This window comes from Ixodes scapularis, unplaced genomic scaffold, assembly GCF_016920785.2.
Source record: "Ixodes scapularis isolate PalLabHiFi unplaced genomic scaffold, ASM1692078v2 PGA_scaffold8__174_contigs__length_109621045, whole genome shotgun sequence".
Taxonomy (NCBI): domain Eukaryota; kingdom Metazoa; phylum Arthropoda; class Arachnida; order Ixodida; family Ixodidae; genus Ixodes; species Ixodes scapularis.
The window spans coordinates 92693414-92721289 of NW_024609883.1; the positions used below are offsets into that span (position 1 = coordinate 92693414).

Consider the following 27876-nt stretch of genomic DNA (forward strand, 5'->3'; position numbering starts at 1 on the left):
TCCCATCAGCGCAAAAACTACCATAAACTAAAAAAAAAAAAAAAAATAGTGGGCATACAACGACAACGCACCCACTGGGACCCGAGTCAAGGCAAGAACAACTAACTACTAAAAGGGGAAAAAAATCATGTTCGCATACACAGACAGAACGCCTCCATCGAAAGAAATGAATCATGCGCTTGTTCTGCCAGTCTCGTTGTGCGTCTGTCAAAAGCCACAAAGGAGGAAGACAATCAGCGCCTACACCACTCCCCTCCACTCCCCCCCCCCCCCCCCCCCCCCCCACCACCCCTAAAAAGAAGAAAAAAAAGGTTTCTTGGGCGCGCGCGCGGTCGCCCAAGCGATGACCTTGGAAGGGTATGCGATTGTAGCACGTTTGTCCCCCGGTTGTGCCCCTGTCTCAAATGCCACGGTCCGTTTCTCCCAAGTGCCCGTCTTATCTTCCCGAGTATCAACTCCGCAGTGATTCTGAATCATTCCGATGCTTTCCAACGTTGCAAAACTGTTAGACGAATATTTGCACAGAAGTATACTCTGTTCGCAGAACTATCTACGGCGCTAAAATTCAAAAGCGCCGAGTTGGATTCGGGAACTCGTGTAGGTTTAGCTCATCGTTGGAACATTCTTATTCGCTCGATGAACTCCACAAAACGTGTAAATATTAGAATGAACTTTCCAGAGAACGATAGTTGTTGTCGGGGTTCCAGGCGACCGGACAGGTCGCAATTATTGGCTGATTAAAAATTTTATTTCATAATCACAATCGTATCATCAAGGGCACGCCATTTCCTCATCACTTCTTCTACGAAAAGAGTTGCTGTATTCGTAGCACACACAGACGGAAACGGTTGAGACTGCCCAAATAATATCTTCTTTTGGCAGGTACTGCGCAGCGATTACACACAATGCCTCTAACATAAACATGCTGCTCCACATGTCTATTCACAAGATGCAATACATCGTTCTCCCAACTTTGTTGAAATGGGCATGAAAGCGCGTAACCGTCACTTTTTTGAAGTTCTACTTAGAGGTGAAGTGTTTACCGTAGAAAGTCGTTAATTATTTATTTTTTTTCCGTTTACTACAAAGCTCGATTCCCTTAAATTTTTGTTTTTATATCGTCTCTACAGCGCTTTTACGTCGGTACTTTCGTGTTAGAGGACATCACATAATGTGCGAAAAAAACAACAAAAAAACGGTAGGATCGATGCTGCATAGCTTTTTTTTTTGTGGACATCAAGAAAAAAAAAAAAAGATAGTAGTTGTCTTCACTTCGCACTGCATGTTTTGGCACGGAAGTTCCTATTTGGTTATGTCTTTACTTTCTTAAAAATTGTATACAGTAATTTAAATTACCGAATTACAAAAACGTCGAAATTGTATAATTGCTTTTCGTTGGGACGCCATGACGACAGCGACACTCGTGTTCCCTCGTGGTTTTCGCCAGCATTTCTACGATGAATTGCCAGGATCGCGAGATGCAACAGCGTGACACTCCGTCTTCTGTGACGTCATTTGTTGCACTTCGGGACAACTTTTGATGTATGGCCAGCATAAGACGCTAACCACACCAGTCGGAGACGCGCTGCAGGTGCCATAGTACTGCTCCTAAAAGTAGCTGTCAAGTGCTTTGCTCCGCGACTGAGGGTTGCCAAATTACGGTGAAACGGAGTATAGACAAAACAGACTGGACGACATTTACCGGGCATCTTTAGAGCTGCGAAGCTCAAAATCACGCGTACTCATAAGATTTTTTTTTCTCGCGTGTTTGTGATTTTTATGATGTCCTGCAAGCAAGAAAAAAATATATATGGTGAAGTCACTCCGAGGGGGTACCGATAGCTGCGAGCCACGAACATGAAGGACTCGCTAACATCCGTCAGGAGTATGAACGGTAAATCGTCACGCAAACATATTCTCACAAGCTGCAAATATTTATTTGGCTTAGCAAGTAGAATACTAGTTTACTAACGACATGTGATTATTGTACACAAGATACCATTTCTCGGTTCTTCAAAACCATTTCCCAAGTCTGAACGGTCGCGCTACGGGCCGCGGCTAGCCGTGCCCTCGATAGACTACGGAGCTGCGTTGTGTTGTCTGCTACTGTACCGCCAACAGGAGAGCGATAGCTCTGTGTGTTCCACAGATGCGTGTTGCGGTATAACTCTGTACGTCTGTCCTAGAGGAAGACAAAGAGATAGGCTCTGTGACCCCCTCCTAAGCTAACAAAAACAAACAGAAGTATACTCGTTTGGACTGAAAGGTTTACAAAATAGTGACCAGACATTGGAAAAGCATATGTCACAGAACTTGGTTTATGAAATGGCATCATTGTTTCGAGCAAGAAATCACCTGCTCACCACTGGGACGATGAAATCGTCACTATTTATTGCGTCAGGTATATTTGCGCTCATGAAGAAAAATCTGAACACATCCTTCTCCCAAAGTCCTATGTCGAATAATAAACACTTTTTTAAACATCTATGCACAAATAACTCATTTTTTTCTACACTTGTATATGCACGTTAATTGACGTCAAACCGCATTTTTGATTAGATCTTGATGTCTACACCAACTACATTCATATTTTTAGGGCTTTATTGAACGATAACTTCAACTATAGTTAATGGAACACGATGGCTCGATCTCGACAAAAACCTCAACGTGCGAAGCTTCCACAGACGGTCGCTAGCGAGTATTCTCAATGTGAGACTTCAGAAGCTTTCGCTTGCCATAGGGAGCTTGCTTTCGACTACAGCACTGCACGGGCCCGGAAAGCGCTGCTGTGGGGAGAGGTTAACTTACAAGATGACGTGTTACGTGGTCACGTAAGATGGCGTCATTTCGTGCAGCGTGATCACGTAAGATGACGTCATTTCGTGTAACGAGATCATGTAAGATGACGTGTTTGTGTCACGTCATCACGTAAGATGACGTCAGTTCGTATGAACTGACGTCATCTTACGACAACGCCAACAACATTAGTGCCGTCCGGAACCATTGACCTTAGAAACGCGCTTCTTCGCTTGAAGAGCTGATATGCGTTGATTGTTATTTGTTTCTTTTGCCTACTACAGACCATTCAAGAACTCGCCTTCTGGGTGCCACCAACTTCGTCTACTGGGCTGTGAAGCGCGTTCGAGCGTGCGCAATACCTCTCTAGGCCGAAAGATTGTACACTGAGTATGCGTTCACAGCTCAATGACTTTGGCATTTTTCGTCAGGATAGATGCTCCCACGAGAAGAGCGTAATGGATATGTGAATAGAATTGGAAATTTGGAATGTTCTTGTCCAATCGCATTTTTCTTTGGTTATCAACGCTTTTTAGCGTCATCACAAGACGTTCAACCCATAATACACTGGTGATTAAAAAATAAGCACCGAAAAACATACACCGATTTTCGCTCAAAAATAAACACCGGAAAAAAACATACCGTAATCATTACCCATGTCACCTTCTTGGGTGATATGTGAATTTCCAGAAGAACAGCGAGTTATCACCCTCCCCTAGGAATACCCTGACTACAGAGCAGGCGACCCGTTTTTCCCCGCGTTAGATTGTGGTGACCACGAACCGTACGGAGGTCACAGGACGTCCGTGAAAAATAAAAAGGAGGCAAACAACGATCTACTCTGTGCACGCTTCATCCCCGATTTCCACGACCCCAAGGCCGAAGGACGTTTGTGTGAAGGATAACGATAAAATAAAACTTTGCGTAAAAAAAAAAAGCCCGTTTTTAAAAGAAAAAAAAAAAAGTAGAAACAAGCACAACGCGTTGACGGACCGCGAGGCTGTGGAACACCTCGCGGTCCGCTTGCCACAGGACGGTTGTCTTCGACCCATAGCTCCAAGGTGAATTTGCCACTTGCGAAAACACGGAGACCTACCCAGCGAGAACCAGGAAAGCAAGACACGCACACTGACGCCTCGGCGTGCAGAATGAAACAGGATACGGGCGCGGAATACGGCCGCGGAAGAACACCTCGCACAGTGCCGATCCGGCCGATCTCCGAACGGACGATTTCGCATTTCGTGGACAGCGAGCGCCACCGCACGGGAGAGAGAGGTACCTTAAAAACGACGAAAACAAGCACCGACACCTTGGTTCTTTATATTTGCTGTAGTTACGGAACAAATCGACTTACATGAATAATTTGAATATTATTCGATTCCGTAATAAATTTAGAAGACATTAAGCGCAATTCTTCTTATGTTTGAATTTAGATAATTTTGTAAATTCGCTCCGAATGCAAGAGTGCCGAATTAGCCGATTTTGACCATTTTCATGATTTTTTAAAGAATATAATTAAATTTATGACGAAACATCTGTTGCGTTTAGTGTCTCGATAATGACTCAATGTCTTTAAAGCCGAAATTTTCAAGAAGATCCGCGCAGCCGTTATTATGTGAGAATATTTTTAATTTGGTGAAAAACCTCATGTATTCTCTATGGGGCTCTGAGGTGCGCCCCCTCTTAAAGACCCCAGGCAGCAGCCGTACTGCTCTCACTCAATTTATTATCTACAGCGTAAGTAGTATAGTATAGAGTATAGGCGCTAGCTTTCGCCCATTTGCCGCCTATTCTTCGAGGCCTTTTTAAACGCGACAGCCTTTCGGGGTTACCGAATCGTGATACCGCGTGAATCCGTCCATAAGCGCTTCGATGATTAAATTCGACGGAAAGCGTATCCCCGCTACATCGAGCGGGCAAACCTGAATCGGTATATAATTGACACAGTGTCACGCCATGTAGCACCGTGTCACATCGCGCTGCAACGTCACGTTGCACTGTGACGTTAGACTGCGTCACACGACGTGACTTCACTGACCACCGTCTCGTGTCCAGATGACCACTAGCTGCGCCAAATAAAGTGTACCGCTATCGCCTCGTACATTTTTCGGTCGTAGACTCTCAGCGTGAATGAGGCCAGAGTCTGCGTCAACGGTCGGCGTGGATCTTCCAATCGTTGCAGTGTCGGGGGGCAACACCCCGCGCGTTGGAAACTCTGTCCCGTACGTGCGGTTCGCCGACGTTGCGGGATTTCGTTCTAATGGTTTCAATCGAAACTCTTCCGCGACAGATGACACTCTTCTCTCGAGGTCAATTTAGAAGAGCTCGAATGAATATACAAAAGTGAAGTAAACACGCACGTGATCTAGCGCAACGACGGCTGAGTTTGATTTTGAGGTACGCTTTCGAGCCGAGTCCAGGCGGCTCGTCGTTATATGGCGTCAAAATATTTGGCGGTTCGACTGCGTCAACACCACTCGGCGCAGCTGAATCGGCCGCTGCCAGTGACGCCGCGCGTTAACATAAACCTTAAACATTGTAAACTTTGCAGAGCGCGCGTTAACAGATGGCCGACTAATTGGGGTCTTTCTTTTTTTTTTTTCCCCCGAGGGCAGACAAACTCTGGCTCGTCTTGTGTACACACGCAAACGAACCACGGACGCGCAAAACACAGATACACGAACGCGCCCACACACGCACAAACGAACCACGCGTATAATTAGTCGTACACGTGAGCCAGGGACGCTGACACGTTCCTCCAAACATGCGCGTGTAAATGCAACGCTGCACCGAGAGCAAGAAAAGGCAGGCCGATCTCCTCTTCCGCTTCGACCATAGGCGTTCCGGTCTTCCGCGTGACCGTATGCACCAACACGCGGCTTTGACATGGCGCTTTGCTGCGGTGGCACGTGCTTTTACGGCACGGTGCACGCGCGGACGTTACATCGCGCGTAAATCTGTCTTATGCGCATGCGCAGTGCACGGTGCGTACGGCAAACGCGGGCTTGTTTGTAGTAAACAGTGTGTTTGTCGATATACGACGAGCAACTGAGGGAGAAGAGGAGCCGAGAGTGTTCAATGACGTCGAAACGCCAGTCTTTTTTTTTTTTTTTAAGGAAAACGGATAAGGAAGGGGACGATGCCACCTTCCCCTTTCATACTTTGCCTCCCTTGTTCCGACGCCGCTGGTTGTATGCAGATGCGGTTAACGGAGTCAGCTAAAAGCGTCCCACTCCCGCGCCGCGAGATCTCTTCCGGGAGTCGGCGCGCTCCGTGCGAGACAATGGGCCGAGCTTCGCCTGCACATGAGCAGCGTTCAAAACGCGAGCGGGGCTCGTGGGGTGGTCGCCCTCCAAAGTGCCGCGATCTCGGGAAACGTCCCAGGCCCAGCCTCCCCGTGTGACAGGACTCGGGCCTCGGGCCACCCGGGCTCTGTTTGTTTACGCCGATAACCGCGGAGGGCAGAGACCCGCCTCCCGATACAGAGGGTGGTATTCTCCCGTATCGCTTTCAGTCCGACGGCAGCCAACGCTAGGATCCTATGCGGAGTTATTCGAGCAGCACCAAAAAGTGCATCGTCACTGCGCTCGTGCGCTCGTTGTCTTTCTAGGTTTGCCTGAACCAGTCACGCGCTGGAATAATGCTCGGGTTCACGCCGCATTCATTCACCGCGTGCGATCCGTTCAATCAGCGATAGGAAACGTACAAAGGCGATGCGCGAGCGCCGTGACGGCACATTTTTGCCTCTGCCTGATTGGCTGCTTCGTGTCGAGCGCGTCCTCAACATTCGGCAGTCAATTGTCGGGGTTGGATTATCCAAAGTTCGAAAGGGCCACCTCCACCCCCCTTTTTACAGCGGAGCTGTTAAAGGACACATGCAAAGGAAAAAAACATTTTTTTTAAACGGCTTAGATGGAAAAAGGACGCCCTAATACGATTTTACAACGAAGAAAAAATTTTTTTAGAGCTATATTTACGGCGTAAAACGAATTTGTAGTTGGCGCCCGCGGGCACCGCGGAAAAGTGGTCTGTATTTATCACGTGACTGGTCTTTATTTATCACGTGGTGCTTGCGCTCTTTCGGAAGCTTCCTATGGCCTCTAAAAGTAACTTATTCATCTTTGTTTGAAGTATAACAAAAAACCAAGACGAATAAGTAACTTTTAGAGCCCAAAGGAAACTCCTGAAAAAGCGCAAGCAGACGTAATAGACCTGTGCGCCGGTCAGACGACGGCGGCGGCGCCCCGAAGCAGACGAACTTGTGCGGCGGCGGCGACGGCGGCGTGGAGAAACGCGTTGAAGCGGCGTTCGCACAACGCTCAGCGTGCGGCGGCGACGCAGCGCGGCGGCGCGCGGGCCTACCACGTGACCAGCGGCGGCTCCCGCGAGCGCCAACTACAAATTCGTATAGCGCCGTAAATATAGCTCTAAAAATTTTGTTTCTTCGTTGTAAAATCGTTTTATGACATCCTTTTTCCATCTAAGCTGTCTAAAAAAAATTTTTTTTTCCTTTGCATGTGTCCTTTAAGGGCTAGTTTCCCCTGGATCGCGTCCTCCGCAAAAAGTTGAAGACACCGAACTCTGGACACCTACCGCCATCTATGAGCGACGGCGGTAAGCCACGTATCTGGTTGTCGCCGTCGCTCATAGATAGCGGCAGCCTTTCCACTCTGACTTGCCGACTTGCGGCCGGCCATTACTTTGCATAGTACAGCTTCGCTGGTCTTCCTTCTTCACCAAAGTGGAAAGTCTGAAAGTTTTTTCTTTCACGGAGGGGTTCTGGCTTTTGTAGTTCTAAGCCGATTGATTAGCGCAGATCGGCGCTGCTCTAAAGTAATTACGAGTGGCACGAAATATTCTAGCGATAACTTTTTTTCTTTTTGTGTGTGTTAGCGAGTGTCCAGCCACAGCTAGGTCCCATTGCCTGGGCTACTATTTAGTGAGGAAAGGAATTTTGGTACCTGTCTGCGTTGCTGTTCGAGGTGGCCGCCTGTCAATACTCCCGAGTATTCACTGGCGGCCATGTCTGTGGGCGCGGACCTGCTGAGTGCGTGCTGATAGCGAGCTTCCGCAGATCTTTGCCAACGTGCATTCCGCACCATCAAGATTGCCGGTCTTCGCAGCCTAGTAATGCGAGCTCGTTTTGAGCACACGCTCTAAACATCGCCCTCAATTACGGCGTCTGCAGGGAATACCCCCTATACACCATTCCAATATATACGAGTCCTCAGACCAGCGTGCGATCTCCTTAGCCCAACACGCGCGTGTCCGTCGCTCCGGAAAGCGAGTAAATTACGCTATATACGCTCGAACACTGAAAATGCAACTGGCCAGGAGCCCTTTTAATGCGAATGCATTAATTGGTCCCATGGAGCGAGCTGACGTCATGTATTTGAAGCTCGAAAACGGCACCTAGTTTCCGCGATTGCCTTCGGTTCCATTGGCTGGCAAGCGTCGACGAGGCTACCATTGGCCGCTGCGCTCGTTTGTTTCCACGGCCGCTCACCCCATGGCGCTGGGTGTCCATCAGCGCGCCGTTAACACGGAGCGTCCAAGGTTACGAGGGGAGCACGCGCGCGCTGACCGGCGACGAAAAGTACGCAGCAGACGACAAAGGGAGCGGATGAGCGGCATGCATGCTTTCGCAGTCACAACTCATAAGAAGTGCTTAGGTGTACTTCGAGATTTTTTTTTTTTGGAAAGGTATATAGACAATGGACCTTTTGTAGAAACATCGTTTCGAGAGTAAATGGTTCTAGTATTCTCTCTCTCTCTTGCTTCTGGCTGAGCAGAGAGGGAAGATGGTTTCTTTGTGTCGACTTCGGGGCAGAAGATAACCCACGGTGGGGACCAAGGCGACATACCTAAAACAACGCATAAGCACAGGACGAAGAGGATAGAACACAGGAGAGAGCGCTGACTTCCCACTTATCTATTGTGAGAGGGAGAGAACGACGAAGCTGTGCTTGTGTGCTGTTTTAGGTATGCATATGTCTTCTAACTACCAGCTAGCTTAACTCTCTACGTTACTACAGGACAAAGGCGAGTTTGGGGGAGCCGCATCTAGGTCACAGCGGCTCAATGACGTTTTGGGTGTTGAACGGGTGGGAGAGGCCTTGCGGGCGCGTTTTTTGCTTGCCGCTTAGTCTCGAACCCGGTCGCGTGTCTAGGTGGCAGCACACATTCGCCAAAAGGTGGATTGCAAGCATGGCGCCCCGACTGGTGCCCCACGAGTGCAAGCACGTGCAGCTTGCGCGTGAGCATAGCTTACCTTGCAAATGCGCGGGCTTCGCCGCACGAGCAGAGACATGGCGGCGGCCAGTGGCCTCACTTGCAATCGTCTATTAGCGGCGAGATGTTTCGGTGGCGCCCTCGTTCGGTTCCCTTTCGTGACGTCATTACCTTTTGAACAACAAGTTCGATGGTGTTTGTAATGGGCATGGTGGAAGCCTGAAATCATTGCGCTCTCAATGCAGCACTGCCCACACCGTCAAAATTGAAGTTCTCACATTCCTCTTATACCCGTCGATGAGACATCCTTTGCTGACGTCGTAGTCAGCACTCGGCCAATTGTGGTGGGCCGACCACTGCGACGCTTTCGATCGCTCACGTCGCCAAAAAAGAGCGTATTGCCGGTGCCATCGGGAGCGCTCGTGGGTATGGCACGTTCCTTGCTCGCTTTCCGAAGCGACGAACACGCACGTGCTGGGCTTTGAAGATCGCACGGTGGACCGCGATTTTGTAAACATTGGAAAAGTCTGTACTGACGGACAACTTTATGGTGACGTAGCCAGAGCTATTGGCGCACGGGCGCTCAGCCGATCAAAGTTACGCAAGCGCGCTCTTCACTTCTTCCGCCACAGAAAGCTGTCGGCGAGGCCAGCATGCACAGTGCTGTCACTTCTACACATCGCTCGCGCTCAACGGCTACATGGAGAGTTGTTCTTACCTCAGCTCTTGTCATTGACGATGTTCCAGGTTTGACCCTGCGCCTTTCTTCGGTATAGCAAGACGGTGTTCGTACAAGGGCATCCACGAATGAGCACAGTTTAAAACTTGTTTTCCCGTTATCCACAAGACTTTATTATTCGTTCACTTTTTTTATTAAGAAGATTAAGATATAAAATCAAGACATCTTCAATTCTACGCTTGACATGCTTCGGAACAAAGCGCGAATAAAAAATATAAGGCGTAATCAATAGAACGGTTGATCGCGACGGGACACATCCAAAAAGCACGTCATGTCCGTAGCCCTTATTACGTTCCTCGCATGCGCCATGACCGTCATATTATGGGCATATCCGTGGAATTTGCAGTGCCGGTTGTAGTTTGAACGACCACATACGTTGAAACAGTTCCCCTATGAACAGGTTCCCTCAAATCATCACCCGCCGGAGGTAGGCCCGTGAAGCCGGCATCGGCCAGAGTCGCCTCCCTTGAAATCATGTCAGTCCCTGCATTCGCCAAGCCTTCATCCACCAAGCCGGTCCGCGTCGGCGTAGTAGTATTCGTCGAAGTGGCGTTCGTCGAAGCGGCGTCCGTCGAAGTGGAGGGGCCCATCGAAGCGGATGCGCTCGTCGAAGCGGCGGCGTCCGTCAAAAGAGCGGCCGTCCAGACGGCGCCCGTCAAACCCGCATCCGCCAGAGCGGGGTCCGCCCAAGCAGCGTCCGTCAAGACGGCATCCTCATAAGTAGCCTTCGACGTCATGGCTTCCTCCGTGGCGGCCTCTTTCGGATCGGCTTCTTGCTCCTCCGCAAGCCATCTTCCGAACGACGACGACGACGCGCTGCTGGTCGACCAAATGGGGCTCGTGCTTCCCGAGCCACTGGTAGGCGACGGAGCTCCGCCACTCGTGTTGGCCAATGCCCAACCACGGGAACTTTCGTTGAACCGTGAACCAGTTGTCCTCTCCGTGGGGATGTCCACCGTGGGCGGACCGTCCACGATCGAAGACATCCTGGCCGTAGCACCGCCCCTTGCCGCGAGACCTGCGGCCCAACTCGGATTCGTAGTCCATGGTGCCGTCCTGGCTTCTGGTGGGTCATTCCCGATGCTTGGCGACTCCCTTGTGTCGGCATCGTCCAGGGTCGGAGCTGTCCTGACCGTAGCACTGCCCGTTGCTGCCAGACTCGCGACCCTGGTTTGACTCCTTGTCTGTGGTCCTGTCCTGACTTCTGGAGGCTGGTCATTCTTGGCCTTTGGCAACTCCATCTTGCCAGCGACGGCCGAACGGGTTCTTCTCGTGGACGAGGCGATTCTGGGAGTCCTTGCCACTGCTGCGCAAAAGGACGGTGCGAGCTCAGCCCGTTAAAAAACCGAATAAAAATTTATGACGCTTGCGGCGTGAAAATATGTTCGCGTCACACGGCTGTGCTCTCGACTGTCATTGACGGCGAATGAGCTGGCAGGCGTTACCGCGAGCCTTCACTCGTGGCATACAGTGATTGGTTTCTCACAGCTAACCGCCATTGGTTCGGCTCACCGGTCCGTTTAGTGGTGTCACGACACTGCTCGGTGGCGCCATGACACCACTTTTTTTTTTTTTTTGCGAACATGGCCTAACTATGAGCACACGTTTTGCTATACACTCAGTATAACTTCGGGTAAAGTTCTCAGCGAAAAAAACAAGAACAACGTGCACCTGTGCAAAACAGTTTATAAGCCAACATCGAATGTAACCTCTTGTCGCTTCAGTATCTGAACTCTACTGTTTTGTGGGAATGGCATTTGAATGAGTCATCAAATAGACCGAGTGCTTAACAACGTGCCGACAGCGTAGCCGAGATAAGCTGCTGCTACAACTGTTGATCTTAGGAAGGGAGTGGCGAGGTGAATAACTCTTCAGCGCTGATCACCCTTGGCGCCACGATTCAATGTTGGCAATGAAGCTGCGGCCAAAGTGGATCGTCATAGCGCTCGTCGTTATTTGCGCGTTTGGTGTCACCCACTAAACCAGCAGCGCACTGCAGTGACCGCGCCCTGACCCCGTGAACTCTAAATTCACAAGCTCACACACTGTGGACTGGAAGTTGAAATTGTTCAAATTGACCGATTCGCGTTGCTGTAGGCGCTGACGTAGCTTCAAAAGTGCCTTTACAGCGTCGGCAACTAAACAGGCAACGAGTACAGTACAGATGCCATTATACCCCGATAATGTTAGTTCATGAAAACCGAGGTTACGGCACGGCAGATACGTGGCAAGAATGATTTTGGCGCAGTCCTAACAACCGCGCTGGTTTGCGAATTCGTAGTTTTGCAATGTGTGTGTCATAACCGCACTTCAAAATTTATCGCTTACAAGCTTCTTCGCCATTAAAAAAAAAAGAAGAAAAAAGAACACATTTTATACGGGGGAAGACAAATTCTCTTCAACGTCCATTAAAAAATATACTGCACTGCTCGATCACGCTGATGAAGACCGAAGACCACGCTTGTTTTGAATTAACTGGACACGTGCTGTGTGTCCAGTGTGTCCATCACGAGGGCACATTACTTCGATATCTCACTGCGTCGCGGTGCGCCACGTGACGTCACGATGTCAAGTGGTATCACGCTGTCACGTGACATCACAGGGTGTCACGTGACAGCGTGATAGCCGTGAAGAACCGTCCCGAAGAATTGACACCCCGTGGTGTCAATTCTTCGGGACGGTTCTTCACGGCGGTTTTCTCATAGAAAGCGTCTGATATAATACGCATGTTGCGTTAAAAGCGCAACATACGTATTATGTCTTCGGTATTTTGAATGTATCATCGCGAGTACCACGTGGTGTAGGACGCGGACTAACTCACCTGTCCTCGGTGACGGTGGAGGCGTGGAGCTCCGGGCGGTGTACTCCCTGGACACTATCGGGACTTTCCGGTAAAGCTGAACAGGTAGCACCATTTTCCTGCGTAAATGCACCGCGTTACTCAGTCGCGCGGACATCCGACTGTCCGTTAGCTATTAGGGATGTCGCGAAGTTTCGTCCAACTTCAGGTTCGAAACGAAGTTCGGCTGGTTCGGCCGAACCAGCCGAACTTCGATTCAAAATTTGATGAACTTGGACTTCTTATACAGCGCTGCCCGACTTCTACACAAATGTAAATCAAAAAGAAAAAAAAAAGTTATGAAATGGCCCGTTTTAAGTTTTAGGGAGCAATGACATAAAAGCAAACGTACTAGCCTCCGAACTTCTGTCGAACATATAAAACTCTTGACGAACTTCCACTTGTAAGTTTGAAAAAGTCGAACTTGGACGAACTCGAACTTGGTCAAATTCGCGACATCCGTACCAGCAATCTTCAGCAAAACCTCTTGTTCTCAAACACGTCTTTTTGTCGTTTAGAGAAGCTCTGGCGTGAACAATGTGCAACGGAGAAACTCGTTGTGCAATTCTTCGCTTGGTAGTAAAAACATTAAATGGTAACTCGTATTATTTATTATATGGTGTCCAGTTACAAAATGCTGGCAAATTATTATTTTTTTTTTTGTGGTCACCGTAGACAAGCCATATAAATAGAGCACTAAACAGTTGTAAGAAGGTGCACGGTTTAGCTTGTCTGTAAGCCATTTTTGCCGAACGTTCCCAGGCTCTATACCCCGCTTCGCTAAGCCCGACTGCAGCCGATACGCGCCTGCAGCCGACCAGGATTATCGATTTTCAGCGACAATTTGGATGGTGTGCGGAAGCAGGACAGTAGGAAATTGTAGTCATCGCGTCCTTAAACCATCACGTTCGAAGTAGATTTCATACATTGAAAGTAGAATTCGTCGTACTCATGTCATCACGTAGTGCGTGTTTTGGCCAATCTGTGGAAGACCAACCAAAGCGACGCTTGATGGTCGCGCGCGTCGCAGTGAAGCGTCCGAGATGCAGTGCGACTTACCGCTTCTCGATCCACATCCAGGCGGGCTCGGTGACGTCCTCGGTCACGCTGTCGGTCAGGTTCGCCTCGCTCGCGACGCTGGTCTCGTTCGCTTCCCCGTCGGCGTTGGAGGCGGGCGGCTGCGCCACGTCTTGCTTTAAATGTAGGTTCACGAGCACCAGGCCCAACACCAGGAAGATCACGAAGGACGTGGCGAACGCGAGCAGCGCCATGCCCTCTCTGCGCTCGAGAAATGTCGTGATAGGCATGCGCACAACGTATACCAGGCACAGCACGAGGTCTGCGTCAACAGCCGGACTCAGATGATGGAGGAAACGGACACTGAGAACCCAGCTTGACGAGTACCTCTGTGCTAAGCAATCTGTTCCCAAGAACCGATGTCTCAGAGTGCCAGCGAGAGAACACTCGTATAACTCGGATAGTAGCGATGACCGCATAAGTTCCCCATCGAACTCTTACGTTCGCGCCCTTCAGGGTCGGTCATTCTGCGGAGTGGGTGCCGCATACCCGGTATCTGGGTCGTTCTTCAAAGATGTCCGGGTGGTCTACATGAATCTTGGTGGTCTTCGGCGCTCCCCATCTGAGGTCCTCTAATTTGTTTATTTTGTTTTGTCCATCGTCACCGATGATGTTCAACCGACAGCGGACACCGGACTTTCAAATGGACCAATAGAGCATAGCTAACCGGGTTGGTCCTGAGCGTCAGCCGCTTCTCCGCGCACACCGGTGCAATGCAACGAAGCCTGACGCGCGCACAGGAGCCAAGCCGGGAAGCCCACCCTACCCTTGTGCGCTTTTTTTAATTTTTGCTCCGAGACCTGGCCAGCGCCCACCTTCTAGTTATTGAAGATTATAGACTTTTAGTAGACCGTACACTAGAGCTTTGCGTTTTTAGTGGGAGCTCGTGCTGTCACTTGGAAGCATGGTTTGAGCACGTGCCCTCTATAAAAAAAAAAAGAACAAAAAAAATAAGCCCGCAATTCGCAGCATGCGGGGGTCTACCAATGCCAATGTTTTAGGGGCAATTTAAAAGTATTCAGCATGAACTTTAATACATCGGTGTATCTGGTTACGGTCTCGGCTCTGCCCGTGTTCACTGGCCTGCGTTGGTTTTTCGATTTTTTAAAGGGAGTTCAATCTGAAGGCGGTTGAATTTCCCGTGAAACAAGGGTATAGAACTCCCGATTTTTCTAAATTTTATCAGAAGAAAAAAAGAAACGGGGGGGTGCGTGCCCGCAACCAGGCATCGGTTACGGAAAGGAAAGGTGGGAAAAGAGTTAAGTGCATTGGGCAGGTTCGGCCGCGACTTAATGTAGTCAACTAGCTGGTCGTAAGATGGGCATTCTGTGCTCGACACTTGCTCGGAAGCTTATGTATGGTGCGCCCCCGGGACCGCGTGAGGTAGTGATCAGACTCACACGTTCTTGCCGCCAGTCTCCTGACGTGACTGATAGCTTTGCATGCTGGGTGCCATCGACTGCCGTAGCATGGCCTTGTCTTCGGCTTGTCCGAGGGGCTCCGAAGGGGCCGCGTATAGGTGAAGCTCTCGCCGCCGTTTGCTGTGCCGCTGAGTCGGTGGAACCGGTGCTCTAGCTTCGCTCGCGGTGTCGCTCGTCGAAACCGCAAATCGAAATTAATCTGCTCGCACAGAACAGGCTCGGGTAGGGCAAGCCCTGCGCGAGCCTGCCCTGCTCACCTTTGAGCTGTTTGATGGCGATGAGGATATTGTTGAGGCTTTTACTTACAATCGCGGGTAGTTTCCAGTCGAGTTCGTATTTATTAATTCTATTTCTTTATATTTCTTTCTTTCTTTTAATTTATAATAAAATCAATATTTCCACACACCAAGGAACGCGCAAACGAGCTGGTGGTAGTTGAACATAGTAAAAACACCCCGAGACTGGGAAAAAGAAAGATCGACGGACAAACGCGGGCGTTCGACGTGCCAGAGCTTGTGTGCAGGAAAACACAGGAAGAAGATGAAGTGTATACTGAGCCTAACTTGTGTGTACAGACTAACTTCCGACTGTAGAAACATACACGCAACACTTTGCTTTGTGTTAGGCTTTTTAGGGGAATCAGTGGCCGAATGGGCTAGTGCACACCAACTCGGAGCACGTCGAGCGAAAGCTCGCCCTGCAGAACCCAGGGATCCTGGGCTCAATCCCCACCCCTGCCCGTTTCGATCTGGATGAGCTTCGTAGCGGCGTGCGGTTGTGTACCAGTACTGCGTGGTGCACGTTAAAGACCCCAGGCTAGCAGTCGTACTGCACTGGCTAAATTGCTCTACAGCTGGGAGAAGAGTCGCCCGTTGAGGCAAACTAAGTTCTAGGCTGTATATAAACATACACACAACCATTTGCTTTGTCCTAGGCGTCTTCAATGATCCGTGACCCGGGAGCACGTTTGTAAAATGCAGAAGGTAGACGCGTTGCACACCTGCCAGAGTACAGCCGCCATTGCTGACCTTCTCTTGCCTTATCCAGATTACAGTGAACTGGAAAACGGGTAGTGAGATCTCAGATCCGGCACCAACGCGCGCGCCATGCATTGCTGTGAAGCGGCGAGCGTGGAAAGGTCCCGGATGTACGCGGCGGCGCTGCGGAAGCAGGGGTTGGAGGATCCGAGCGTTCCGAGGGCCTTCCGCGATCCCGTGTTTTCTGTTGCTTATGTCGAATAAGTGCAATACCGAATCGACTACTACGACGACGACAACGCCAGTCGCGCAGCAAATGCGACGCGAAGCGTGCACTACTACAGCCCATGCTTTAGCGGCGCACCCTTTTGCCGTCGACACGAAGTGTGGTAACCGTGAGCGCTCGCTAAGCTCGCTACTTCTTTAGTTCACTTTGCCCAGAGGCCGAGCCAGTGAAGCGCTCGTTGACGAGCTTCCACAAAGTCCAATGCTGGACACAGTAGAATCTAAAATGGCCATAAATTGCCCCGCTGTGGTCATGAAGAGGTGAAGTAAATGAAATTGGAGGAAACAAAAATGTATGGTCATTTTTAGCGGCGCTCATGCTCAGCTGCGGTACAGCATCTATAGGGAGTATTCACTGGACGCCATGTTTGTGGGTGCTGTTTAGAGCGCATGCACGTTGCAAAAGAACCGGGGAAGCTCGCCGTCAGCACGTGCTCAGCATTTGCGCACATAGCTATGGCCGCCAGTGAATACTCCCTATTGTCCATCGCACGAGGCAAGCTACTACTACACTTTATAATTATTACGAGTTTTCGCTCATCTCATCTCTGTTACCTTTTTTATGTGCATTTTCGGAACTATGTAGTCAAAACTCAATTTGTGATATATTTTAGTATTTATTTTCCGTCTCAATGAAACGCGTTGCACCGAATGCACTTCGCCGCAAAAATGAGGCACTATACTCGGCGTCAGCTATTTTGTGCTACGTTGTCAGAGCTAGCTTAGCTTTCACAGTGCTCCAAATATTTTAAAGGCTGCGCGAGTGCATGCAAATGAGGCGCAAAAGACGAAGCCGCGCTCTCTCGCAGAAGTGGGGGACTGCATGCATGCTGCACAGTAGAAGCTACGCTAGCCTCGACCATGTAACACAAAATAGTTGACGCTGGGTATAGTCTGATTCATAGGCTATGATCTAACATCCAGCAAGCTCCCACGAAAAAAAACAAAAAAAAAAACCTAATGCTTAAAAGCCGTGCTTAGAAGCAGGATACCTGTGACCACAGTATACATCACAGTACATCGGAACGAATGCGGCTCATAATCGCCAATTTCTTGTCGTAGAGACTGTGTGACGTCGGTTCAGTTTGCCCGAAGAGTTATGGAGTTTCTTCCTGCACTTGGCCTCGTCTAGAAGCGGGAACAGTGGCGTATAAACCGTTTGCTTTCTACGACGATTGCTTCGGAAGAAGGTGCAATATGCAGCAGAAATATAGGACAATTGAAAGACTGGTTAATATTGTTATCACGTGAGAGAATAAGACACGGGCTAAAACCCGTGTTAAAAACCCGGCCCATTTCTCCGCAAAGACGGAAAAATTGTTTTGGGGCGGATTGGGCTATGTCGAAGACATCTCCGTTGGATTGGATTGTGTCGACTTGACAACTGCTGGGGTTCTTTCTGTTGTTTCCAGCTCTGTCGAAGCGACCGTAGTCGAACTGACGACGACATTCGTCGAACTAGCGTCCGTCGGCATCACCTCTGTCGAAATCGCCTGCGTCGCGCTGACCCCTGCAGGTGTGATGGGCGCCGTCGCAGCGTCCGTCGAGCGAAATTCCTTGTCATTCGCCGAGACGGATTCTTGAGGAGGCAGTCTGTTCGAATTGGCGTCCGTTATATTCTCATCTGTCGGCGTGACCTCTGTCGAATTTGTCTGCGTGGCACTGACTTTTGCTGGCGTGACGGCTGTCGTCGCAGCCTTTGTCGCGTTCGATTCTTTGACAGTCGCCGAAACAGATGCCATCGGCGTTGTCGTCGTCGCTTTGACGTCTGTCGCTTTCGAGGGCAACGGCAATGTTTCTGCCGTGACGGGGACCACACTGTGCAAACCAGTGGTCATTGACAAAGTCGTGTCGTATGTCGTGGACACATTCGCCGACGAGGAACTGATCGCCGTCTCGTTCCTCGCATCATACGTGGTCGTGTTCGTAGCTTCCGGCGCCGGAGGTGCTGTGACCGTGAGGTTGGCCGAAGTGCTCACGTAGATTTTACTCTGCGTAGATGTCCACGGCTGGGTTCCCGAGCTGGACGTTGTCAGCAGCGTTGCCTCTGCGCAGTTACACGAACAACTAAGACACGTTTTGTGCGCGTCAAACGGGGAAAGTACAGACGAACTGACTTTGACGTGTGTTTTAGACGTTAGACCGTGGAGAAACCGACATACGGTCACAGAGAGCGACGCATGCAAGAACTGAAATCCTCGTCCATGTCCTTTACTGTGTCGTTGGCTGCATCCATCTCCTGTCTACTTTTGATAGGAGCTCTCCTTAAACTTTCTCTGAAGGTTTCCCTTGCTGATTAGAAAGAGCTTCACTTTTCTGTATATGATTAGTTAAACACAGCACAGACCTATGACCTCAGGCTACAGTTATCAAGTAGCATATGAAAGGACATTGGCTATTTCGGCTACTTTCAGTCATTCTCTTTTTGCTCACTTGTGGCCAGAGTGGTCTTGAGCCTCCTGGTACTCTTGGGAGAGGGCAGTGGTGGCTTCCGAGTTTGCCGCACCTTTTCCCTGCGACATACCCGGTGTTTATGGTCAGTTGGGCGAGCTGGTACTGATCAAACTTGTTTAAAGTTGCGCACGAAAAGACAGTTTTTTAAAGTATTTTTGTCTTTTTGTGCGTAAGTTTAATCATGTTTGATTGCGACACTGTCTAGTTAGCTCGATATCTGTGCACCCAGCCATCACTTAGAAGATGGTACCATAACTGTGCAAACTGACTGGACACAAACGCCATGTTAGCATACAATCCACCACCACTAACTGCTCGATGATTATGGATAAGGACGGTGCCTTCACTCTTTGCCGGGGTGGGTGCACAGGTCATATACTCTCTAAAAAGAGACTCAAAAATCACTTTCCCTCAAAACACGGAACAGCCAATCATTGCGAACAATAGAAGGATCGCATCGAATGATATGCTCTGAGTACGGCTAAATTAAAAAGCAAAAAGAACCGCAAGAAAACATTGTGTTTATGGACTATGAGCATGACGTTTCCCCTGCTCCTTGTCCCTGTGAACGTCGCATTTTTCAGGTCCAGTATTATTCTGAACGTTGTCATTCGCTGGGAAACAGCCATTCCCGGCGAACAACTGAAATATCGTCGCTCGTTTGCCATGTTCGGCTGTTTTCTTGTTCTGCAAGGAAGTGAACTCGCAGAGGTTCCTAGCGTGGCGACGCTGTTGGATAACTCCCAAAACCGATACGTTCGCAGCGGGCAACCGATGGCACGTAATATTTCGAGCTGCAAGCAAAGCCGTGACGTCACGAAAGGTAACCGGAAGTTCTCACGTCGGCTTTTCCCATCTCCAAGTCAGCGTGGCGTCTTCCGTGGACGTGCTGGAGATTGGCCCGCGGCGAAGCCCGCAGCCCGGTTCCAGGCCCGCGTTCTTGACCTTGATCGAGAAGGCCACCAAGCCGGTAACCAGGAAGACCATGAAGCACATGGAGAAGGAGTAAAGGATCATGCCCTGCCTGCGGCGGAGCGTTGGAGAACATCGATGTGCGTCGTACTTTGCGACACTGTTGGCTCCGAAGGCGACAGTGGCCCTTCGACGCATTGCATTTATGCTGATTAGAGGCGAACGCCTGAAAGCTCTTTACAAATCGACAATCGAGTGAGCAATCTCCAGCGCCTCAGTACGTCTGTATTGGTATTAGACCTGCGTGACGTTCGATAGCCCAGTATGTTGTAAACGGGCCTGCAACTCACGCGTCTGTGGTGCTGTACTCTGGCGACGGATAGCGGTGCTTCAAGGCGTAGCCTTCGTTCCAAGCCATCGTGGATTGACGCGTGACTATGGGCGTGGCCGCATTGTCTCGTGGGTCTCGGGTGGATTCAGCACCTGTCGTCGTCTTTGCATGCAAACGAAGCTTGGTCCCCGCTCGTGTCGCTTATCGCGTGCTGGTGCAAGTTTCCACGTGTGAAGGAAGCACGCAGCAAACAATACACGACGCAAGCTTTAAAGCAAATACTAACATATATATTGTTTTTATTGATCTTAGTCTTTTTATTGGGTTCACTGACCGATGATGCTTAAAGGCAAATTGATCCATTCATTGATGGTACGAGAAAAGAAGGAATTTTTTTCTTTAGTTTGTGGCTGCGCGGTTATTGACAGGAGGGCAGAAAGGAGTTTCAATAGTCCCCGCCCCATAGCGCGAGTTCTTTGTTAACGCTTTGATCGCAAGCTTCGAGCGTCCATTCGCAGCAAACTGAGCACGGTGAAAGGCAGCAAGCCCGTGTTGGAGCCCGGGCGATCAGCAGAGTCGCCCTGCAATTTTTGACTCGTCAGCAGGGTTGGCGGTAGTGCGTACCGCAGCTTTATGTCTAGGGGGCTGCTTACTTGCCGAGCTCCCTAACAACGTGACGATGATTTGCTTAACGTGTGCTCTACGGGAAAATACGCAGTAGGGACCTGAGTGTAGTTTGGAAAGCGTGAACTGGCGGGGGCGGCGTTAATTTTATTACATCTCTCGGCGTTACAAAACGTTTATGGGCACTCTGGTTGCACTCGGGTTTTCTCACGGAACGGTAGGAAGCAAACATGTTTTTCTCCCCTTGCAGACACTGTGGTTTCGCATACACTGTCGCTCCAAGATAGCAGCGTGTCCCGTTTCGTTCGTCTTGCCGGCCGCCAACGACACGGTCGCTGCCCTCCTTTACGACGCTGCTCGAGACTGCCGCCTTCCAATTTATATGTGCACTTGGCACGACAGCGCACAGCGGTGTGTCGACACTTCCCCATACGGGCGCGAGCCCCTTGCTCGAGCAGACACTTCGGCTATCGGTGTATTGCGCGTGCAGCCGAAGTGCACTGCATATACCTCGGCGGCGCGCACTCTCGTGGAGCGGGCATCAGAGAGAGACGCCTTGCCGTTCTCATCCTTCCAGTAACTATTGCTATCGCTGCGCCCCCCCCCCCCCCCCCCCCCAAAAAAAAAAAAAGAAGTGATTGCCCCTGTTTTTCTTTGTGTGCGTGTGAATACATTTGGTACGCTGTCAGGCACGCGTATCATTACACCACTGCACTTCGTAAAGTAAAAAAAAAAAAAAAAATGTGGTGCTGCCTTGTTGAACGTTGTCGTTACACGCTTCCTACTAACTGCCGATATATATATATATATATATATATATATATATATATATATAATATATATATTTTTTTTTCCGCTCGCGCAGTTTTTGTCGTTCTTCTGGGCAAGGCTGCTCTTTTTTTGTGGGGGCAATAACAAAAATCGCCTACGCAAATTGAAGGAACCATATCGAAGTAGCTAGAGTTAATCCATCTTTGTAAAGAGATTCCTTCGCTTCATATCAAAATGCTTCATCCCATCACAGTTCATCCCGGGTATTTCATACCCGGGGCGTTTCATTCCAACATATGTTATCACGAGGCAACCTGAGATGGCGAGTTTGCCCTGGAAGGGCTACAAGGTGTAGATGTATCTGGAAGGGTTTAACGTGAAACGTGGCGGCATGGAATGTCTTTGGTATGCAGTATCTGCGATGAAATGCCCTCGGATGAAGTGGCGAGTGAAATGACTTGTAGTGAAGTGATTTGGAATGAATTGACTTGGTATCAGGTACCTACTTAGAGCGAAATGACTTGGAATAAAGTGATTTTGAATGAAGTGACCTTGAACCTAGTGACTTGAAATAAAGTGATTTTAAAGGAAGGGACTTGGAATAAAGTGTCTTGGAATGAAATGACTTCAAATGAAGTGATTTCAGACAAGGTGATTTCGAAGGAAGTGAATAATTAAATTACTTAAAATGATTTCACATAAAGTGACTTGGAACGAAGCGATTTGAAGTGATATTAGATGAAGTGGCTTGAAAGGAAGTGACTTGGAATGAAGTTACCTGGAAAGAAGGGAACTAGAAGCCTTTTGTTAGCGGTAATTGAACGATATATCTTTGTTCGTCGGTAGCAGTGAATATAGATGCTGAAGCCGCCTTCTTCCCTTCCGTCCACGCAGAGTCCAACGAGATCCCGTGGCAGGGCCTGCGACGCCCGCCGAGGTCCCGGCACCGGCGGAAGCGCAGCTACTCCCTGGAGCAGCACGTCGAGGTGCTGGTGGCCGCCGACAGCAAGATGGCGCGCTACCACGGCAAGAACCTCAAGCACTACATCCTCACGCTCATGGCCGCGGTAAGCACGGCCGGAAGACAGCTTCACCGGACGCCGTTGTTCGGTGCGCTACTCACTGCGCATGCCCAGAACGAGCTCACACCTATTGGGGAGGAGATTGAACAGTCACGCCTCTAGCGGCACACTTCCGCTGTGGGGACAACAAACCGAATTTTCTTGTTTGTTTTTGATTAGCTGTACCGAAGGTGACAATTCGAAGGCCGCTCCTCGTGCGTCCAAAGCGCTGGTAAAAGCGAAGCGCTCGTGCTCAGACCGGGCATGTCGAGGTTCAATTTATTTTTTATGTTGTGTTAGTAAACACCGGGCTGTGGGTACAACAAGCTCGATAGCGCCCCTTATAGTTCGATCTCCTGCCCAATAGGCTGCTGCGAGCTGCAGTCTCGATAACGTAGAGTGCACGTCCCAAAAGCACCGTAGAAGCTCGCAATCAGCTGCCGCTCAGCAGCCGCGGACTCCGCTATGGCCGCCAGTGAATATCCCCTATAGGGAGTATTCACTGGACGCCATATTTGTGGGTCCTGTTTAGAGCGCATGCTCAGAACGAGCTCACATCAATAGGCTGCTAAGACCGGCACTCTTGATGGTACGGAAAGCACGTGGCAAAAGAACTGTCGAAGCTGGCCGTCAGCACGCGCTTAGCAGCCCCGCACACAGCTATGGCCGCCAGTGAATACTCCCTCTATTCGCGATGAGAAGCTGGGGCGCTTCTGATTTTCCTCACTACGGGTGATGCACGTGCTACCCACGCGGTCCCATTTTAATTAGCATAGTGCCTAGAAGGTTGGCAATGCACGTGCTAAATTTCCCGCTAAATTTAGCGGGAAGTGTGACGAAAATTACCCGCTAAATGGGAGGGGAGCGGGTGAAGACGAGGGAACGAGGGGCATAGCCTCCCCTCAGTACCCTTCCCTCCTCCTCCTCAAGAGCTGCGCTCTAATTCGGCGTTACAGGGAGTTGTAAACGGCTTTCACTTTTTGTTGCCAGCTGGCCGAGGTTTTATCGGAAACAGCAGGAAGTGGTTTTCCGTCCTCCAGAAATGCTTAAAACAGAACGCGACTGAAGTATATGGCCTGAGTTTCCTGGCAGCCTATCTAAAGCACGGAAAGCAGCGCTTCGTCACTAGGCCCCAAAATGGTGATGTCCCCAAGAAAATTCGGGAGTGGAGTCCGAATAATCCAAGGCCGGCCTGGAGTCAAACTTCATTTCTTCGCGGCACACGGCACCGAGGTCGCACAATACTTGGGTGCATTCTAGAGAGGGGGTAGCAGTCTATACCCGTTTTCACCTCAAGAAAAAAGCACGTTTTGCGCATTGCTCATACGCGGCACGAAGTAGTTCTTACGAGATTTGGTTGTCAGAGGAAAAAGCGATGCTTTTGGTGTTTAAAACGTGTACGTCTTAGTAAGATAACATATATCTAATCTACAATTCCCCTAGATGTATCTTAATTCTCTACATAAAGGGTGAAATCAGTAATGCTCCTCAAGAAGCCGAACTTTTTTTTACTACGGTTCTTGAGGTGAGAACGGGTATAGCGGTATAGCTATGAGAACTTCCCAGTTCGCGAGCGAGGGAAGCACGCGCCAAATACGTCATCAACGACTGCCGTGAGTTTTTTTTTTAACAGTTATGTTTTAGTCACTGCACAATAGAAACCGTTGTAATCGTTCACATTTTTTTTTTTCTTCGATGCTCACGATTGCATAACGCAATATGTATTGGCGTTCGGTGTCGTCACTAGAAGTCGCGCGACTGAAGAAACAAATAAGCAAGGGGTCATACGTACTCCTGGCAGTCACATGTTACGAGTGCATGCGATTCTTTTCTCTTATTTTTTTTTTGCGTTTGTTTTGCGTTTATAAGTTGGATCCTGTTCAGGCTTTGTTTGGGCACACCTCGCACCGCCAGCAATTTGGACTGAAAAAAAAAAAGGGGGGGGGGGGGTAACATCGAAGCCTAAATGAAAGATGTCGACAGGACTGCCTCACCTGACAAACGCCCTGATGTATCACCTCACACGTGCGTCGCAGTGTCTCAATTTTCTTGGCAGGCTCTAGAATTTCTTGCTCTTGAGAGCTACGATCTCGGTCTTTAAACGCCAGAGCGTTGGAGGCTCGCCAAGTGGTTCGTGGGGGCTTTCCGAAGTTTTGGCTCATTGGAGATGAGTCTTTTCCGGAAAATCCAAGAGGGCCTCTCGTCAATCCCACATTGCACCGCGCGGCGCGGGGCATTGTGGGGCCGATCCGATGTACGCTCGCAGGCCGGCTCGTACGCTCTGTACAACCCGGAAGTGGTTCAGTTCCTTCTCTTTTAGTACTTTGAGTTCAGAACACAAAGAAAATAGAGCGAACATATTGCAAAGCCGACGCGTACCCTGTTTTGTGATCGCCCTGCTTTCTTTGCGTTTTCAGAATTACAAAATGCTGAACAAATTTATACCGCTCGTTCTATTCGTGGGTACACCTCCACGCGCCGTACATAGGAATGCCGTAGTTCGTCGAGGAGACGATGGGAGGCGCTGATATTTCCGGTATTGTTTACGGAATCGGACCGTAGGCATTCCCCCTTCCCTTCTTATTTTTTCTTCCAGAAGTCGCGTGACGATTGTTGGAGATAAGTTGCGTGGATGTTCGTGCAGTTGTCTTGGAGCACCTGACTGGATAAGATAAAAAGCAAAACTGGCAGCGACTTTTACCTCCAGTTATATTGTCAAGAATGACAATTGATGAGGCGACGAAAACGGAAACAAACGAATCGCTTAATGGGGTGAACTTGTGTCCAAAACGAAAAGGAAAGAGAAGATGACAATAGAGCGTCGCGGGCGTCAACGGCGGCGTAGCAGCAGGATCGAACATGGGGCGAGACTGACTCCGACTCGCCACGCGGAAGCCCCTTTTGTACACGCGTGGGCTTCTGGAAGAATCGGGGTCGAAGGTTCGGCGCGTAGAACATTCGGAACTGGAACTAGCAACAAAGTTTTCGAATTTTCCAGTACATTAAACTAAAAGAGTAAACAAAAGACTGGTAACTCCCAGGATTCGAACCCTGGGCATCCTCACGAAAGTTAAACGCGGTAACTACTCGGCCTCGCACGCGCTCGCTCGCCCACGCGCGCGTTTCATTACTCCCCTTTTTAAAAAGAGCATCGTCTCGATGCCACGTGAAAGGAGAATACAGAGCAAGGCGAACAAAATAATAGGGAAATAAGGAGGCTGGCAAGACACGGTCCTATCAAGCGTTGCACGGGATCACAGTTAACAGCCTTATCGTGCGTAATACGGCTTGAGGCGCACGGCGTGGACGACTTCAGGTCGTGGTGGGCGGCGTGATGATGTTCTTGTTCTGTCGGGCGTGACCTTGTAGTTCAGCTCCCCGAGGCGACGAAGTAGCATATATGGTCCAAAGTACCGATTAAGCAGTTTCTTACTGGGGCCGCAACAGTTTCATCGTAAATACTGCATGGAATCCAGTATTTAAAAGGCGATTGTTTATATATGCATTTAGGATAGAATACTATAGGCTAGACTAGAAGAGTCTTATTTGTAATCATTGAAAATATGCAGTTGAATGGTTAATTCATCTGCATGTTTTACATCTTTACGAAGTCTTTAGCGGAGCTGGAGCCCGGCTCCGTAAAGACTAAAGACTTCGTCTTTCGGCGGCTTCGCACGCACGGGCGGACGGGTACGCATTTATAACTTACTAGAATGGAAAGTTGGGCGAGTTGGTATGAATTCATTTTGAAAAACAGCGCGAATACCACACGTGTTCCTCCTTCTTGTCCGTGTGGTATTCGCGCTGTTTTTCAAAATGCATTTATAACTATAATGTCCCGTGTTTTCAGGGTGTATTTTTTTGGTGTTAGGCAAAAATTCGGTGTTTATTGGGGTCCACGTTGAAGAACAAGTATAAAATTCCCCAATTTCCACGGAAACTAACATGGTTTCGAAGAAAGGAGCCGCGTCACAAACAGTTCAGCTGCTGATGTTCCAAGTCGGAACGAAATAATAAAGCTGTAGCTATAAAGATTTCCTTCCCTGCAGCTAAAAAAAAAAAAAAAAAAAAAAAGAATTGCTCCGATTTATTTATTTTTTTTTCCTTTTTTTCTGTTTTGGGAGTTAATTTTTGGGGATTATCGTATCTAAGTCCTATAGTTATAACCAATAAAATATTGCATCCCACGCTCAAAAAAATAAAAAAATAATAAAGCGCTTGATGGTATCGATGGGTGCGTGCCCCCGGAGGAATGGCCCCGGACTGCGTAGCGGGTGGCGGCGCGCTGGGTCTTCCGCAACTCCGCGGTGGCAGTCACCTGAAAATAGACGTCGCTCCGAATCGGCGGTGGCCGTTCCTTCGGCATTCGGTTGCTCCACTCTGTCGGCGCTGGCGAGTGGGACCCCCAGTGACCCGTGGGACTCCGAATAACTCATCCTTGGCTGCCGTCGCGGCCACGGGCTTGACGGGTCCTTCGAACCCTCCGCCCTCGACGTTTGCGAAAGGAAAACTCTTTTTTTTTTTTTTTTTTTTTTTTTTTTTGTACTTTTCTGAGAGCCTCGCGGCAAGTGTGCGCTCCTCTCTTTCTTTTCTTTTTGTTCGTTTCTAACAGACCTTTTCGTCTTTGTTTCGATTTGGGGTTTCGCCGACAAGGTTTGTTGGAAAGAAGGGGAGACACTTTCAGAAAGCGTTTATTGGTCTCCCCATATTTAGTTGCCGGTGCCGTTAGCCATGACACAGTGACACTTAAAGTATGACGCCTAATTTAACTATAGTTGTATCGTTTCCGATAGTTCCCACCATTCAATCGCCTCGTGATGGGGAAAGCGTGGGAAAGCCTCGACTCTTCGTCGGCACTTTTGTGTAACGTCACAACTTTGTGCTCGGAGAACTGATTTATGGGAACCAATAAAGGCGTGACAGAACACTGTTAATCACGCCGTAGTATATTTAAACCTCCCCTCTCACCTTCGCTCTTTTAGCAACGAAGGCTGCAACTTCCCCAGTAGCACACCTAGTTCTCTGACGTCCTTAGGATGTCTTTAGGATCTCTTAACGTTCTGGAGATGACCTGTGGACGTTCATGGGACCTCCCAGAACGTTAGGAAATCCTAAGGACATAATAGTAATAATAATAATAACAAGAACAACAATCTTTATTGGCTCAGGAGAGCCGTGGCACCGCGGAAAGGTGAGAGCCCGTACCATGAAGGCCGGCGGTGCCACGATTAGTGATGGTGATTATCAGATGATATCTACAAGGGGAGGACGACGCGGTCTTCTCAACATCGCAAGGGCCGTTGCTCGAAGGTTGGGGAAATGTTCAAGCGTATCTGACATCTAAGAACTAAGTGTGCT

At 49.4% G+C, this 27876-nt stretch overlaps 2 protein-coding genes across 2 annotated transcripts in view; one reads left to right on the forward strand and one right to left on the reverse strand.

Annotated features, from left to right (window-relative positions):
- LOC8040683 (A disintegrin and metalloproteinase with thrombospondin motifs 20) overlaps positions 1–27876 on the forward strand; it is a 259801-nt gene that overhangs the window by 199484 nt on the left and 32441 nt on the right. The window contains exon 4 of the mRNA XM_042287060.1: positions 22352–22524. Within this exon, the coding sequence (XP_042142994.1) occupies positions 22352–22524 (173 nt within the window). The remainder of the gene's footprint in view (positions 1–22351; positions 22525–27876) is intronic.
- Positions 10023–14102, reverse strand: LOC121833465 (uncharacterized protein YMR317W-like). The gene is made up of 3 exons (XM_042286787.1): positions 13665–14102; positions 12588–12685; positions 10023–11072 (listed from the first exon to the last, which is right to left on the reverse strand). Exons 1-3 carry the CDS (start codon positions 14099–14101, stop codon positions 10081–10083), a joined length of 1527 nt encoding a protein of 508 aa, XP_042142721.1. The 5' UTR covers position 14102; the 3' UTR covers positions 10023–10080.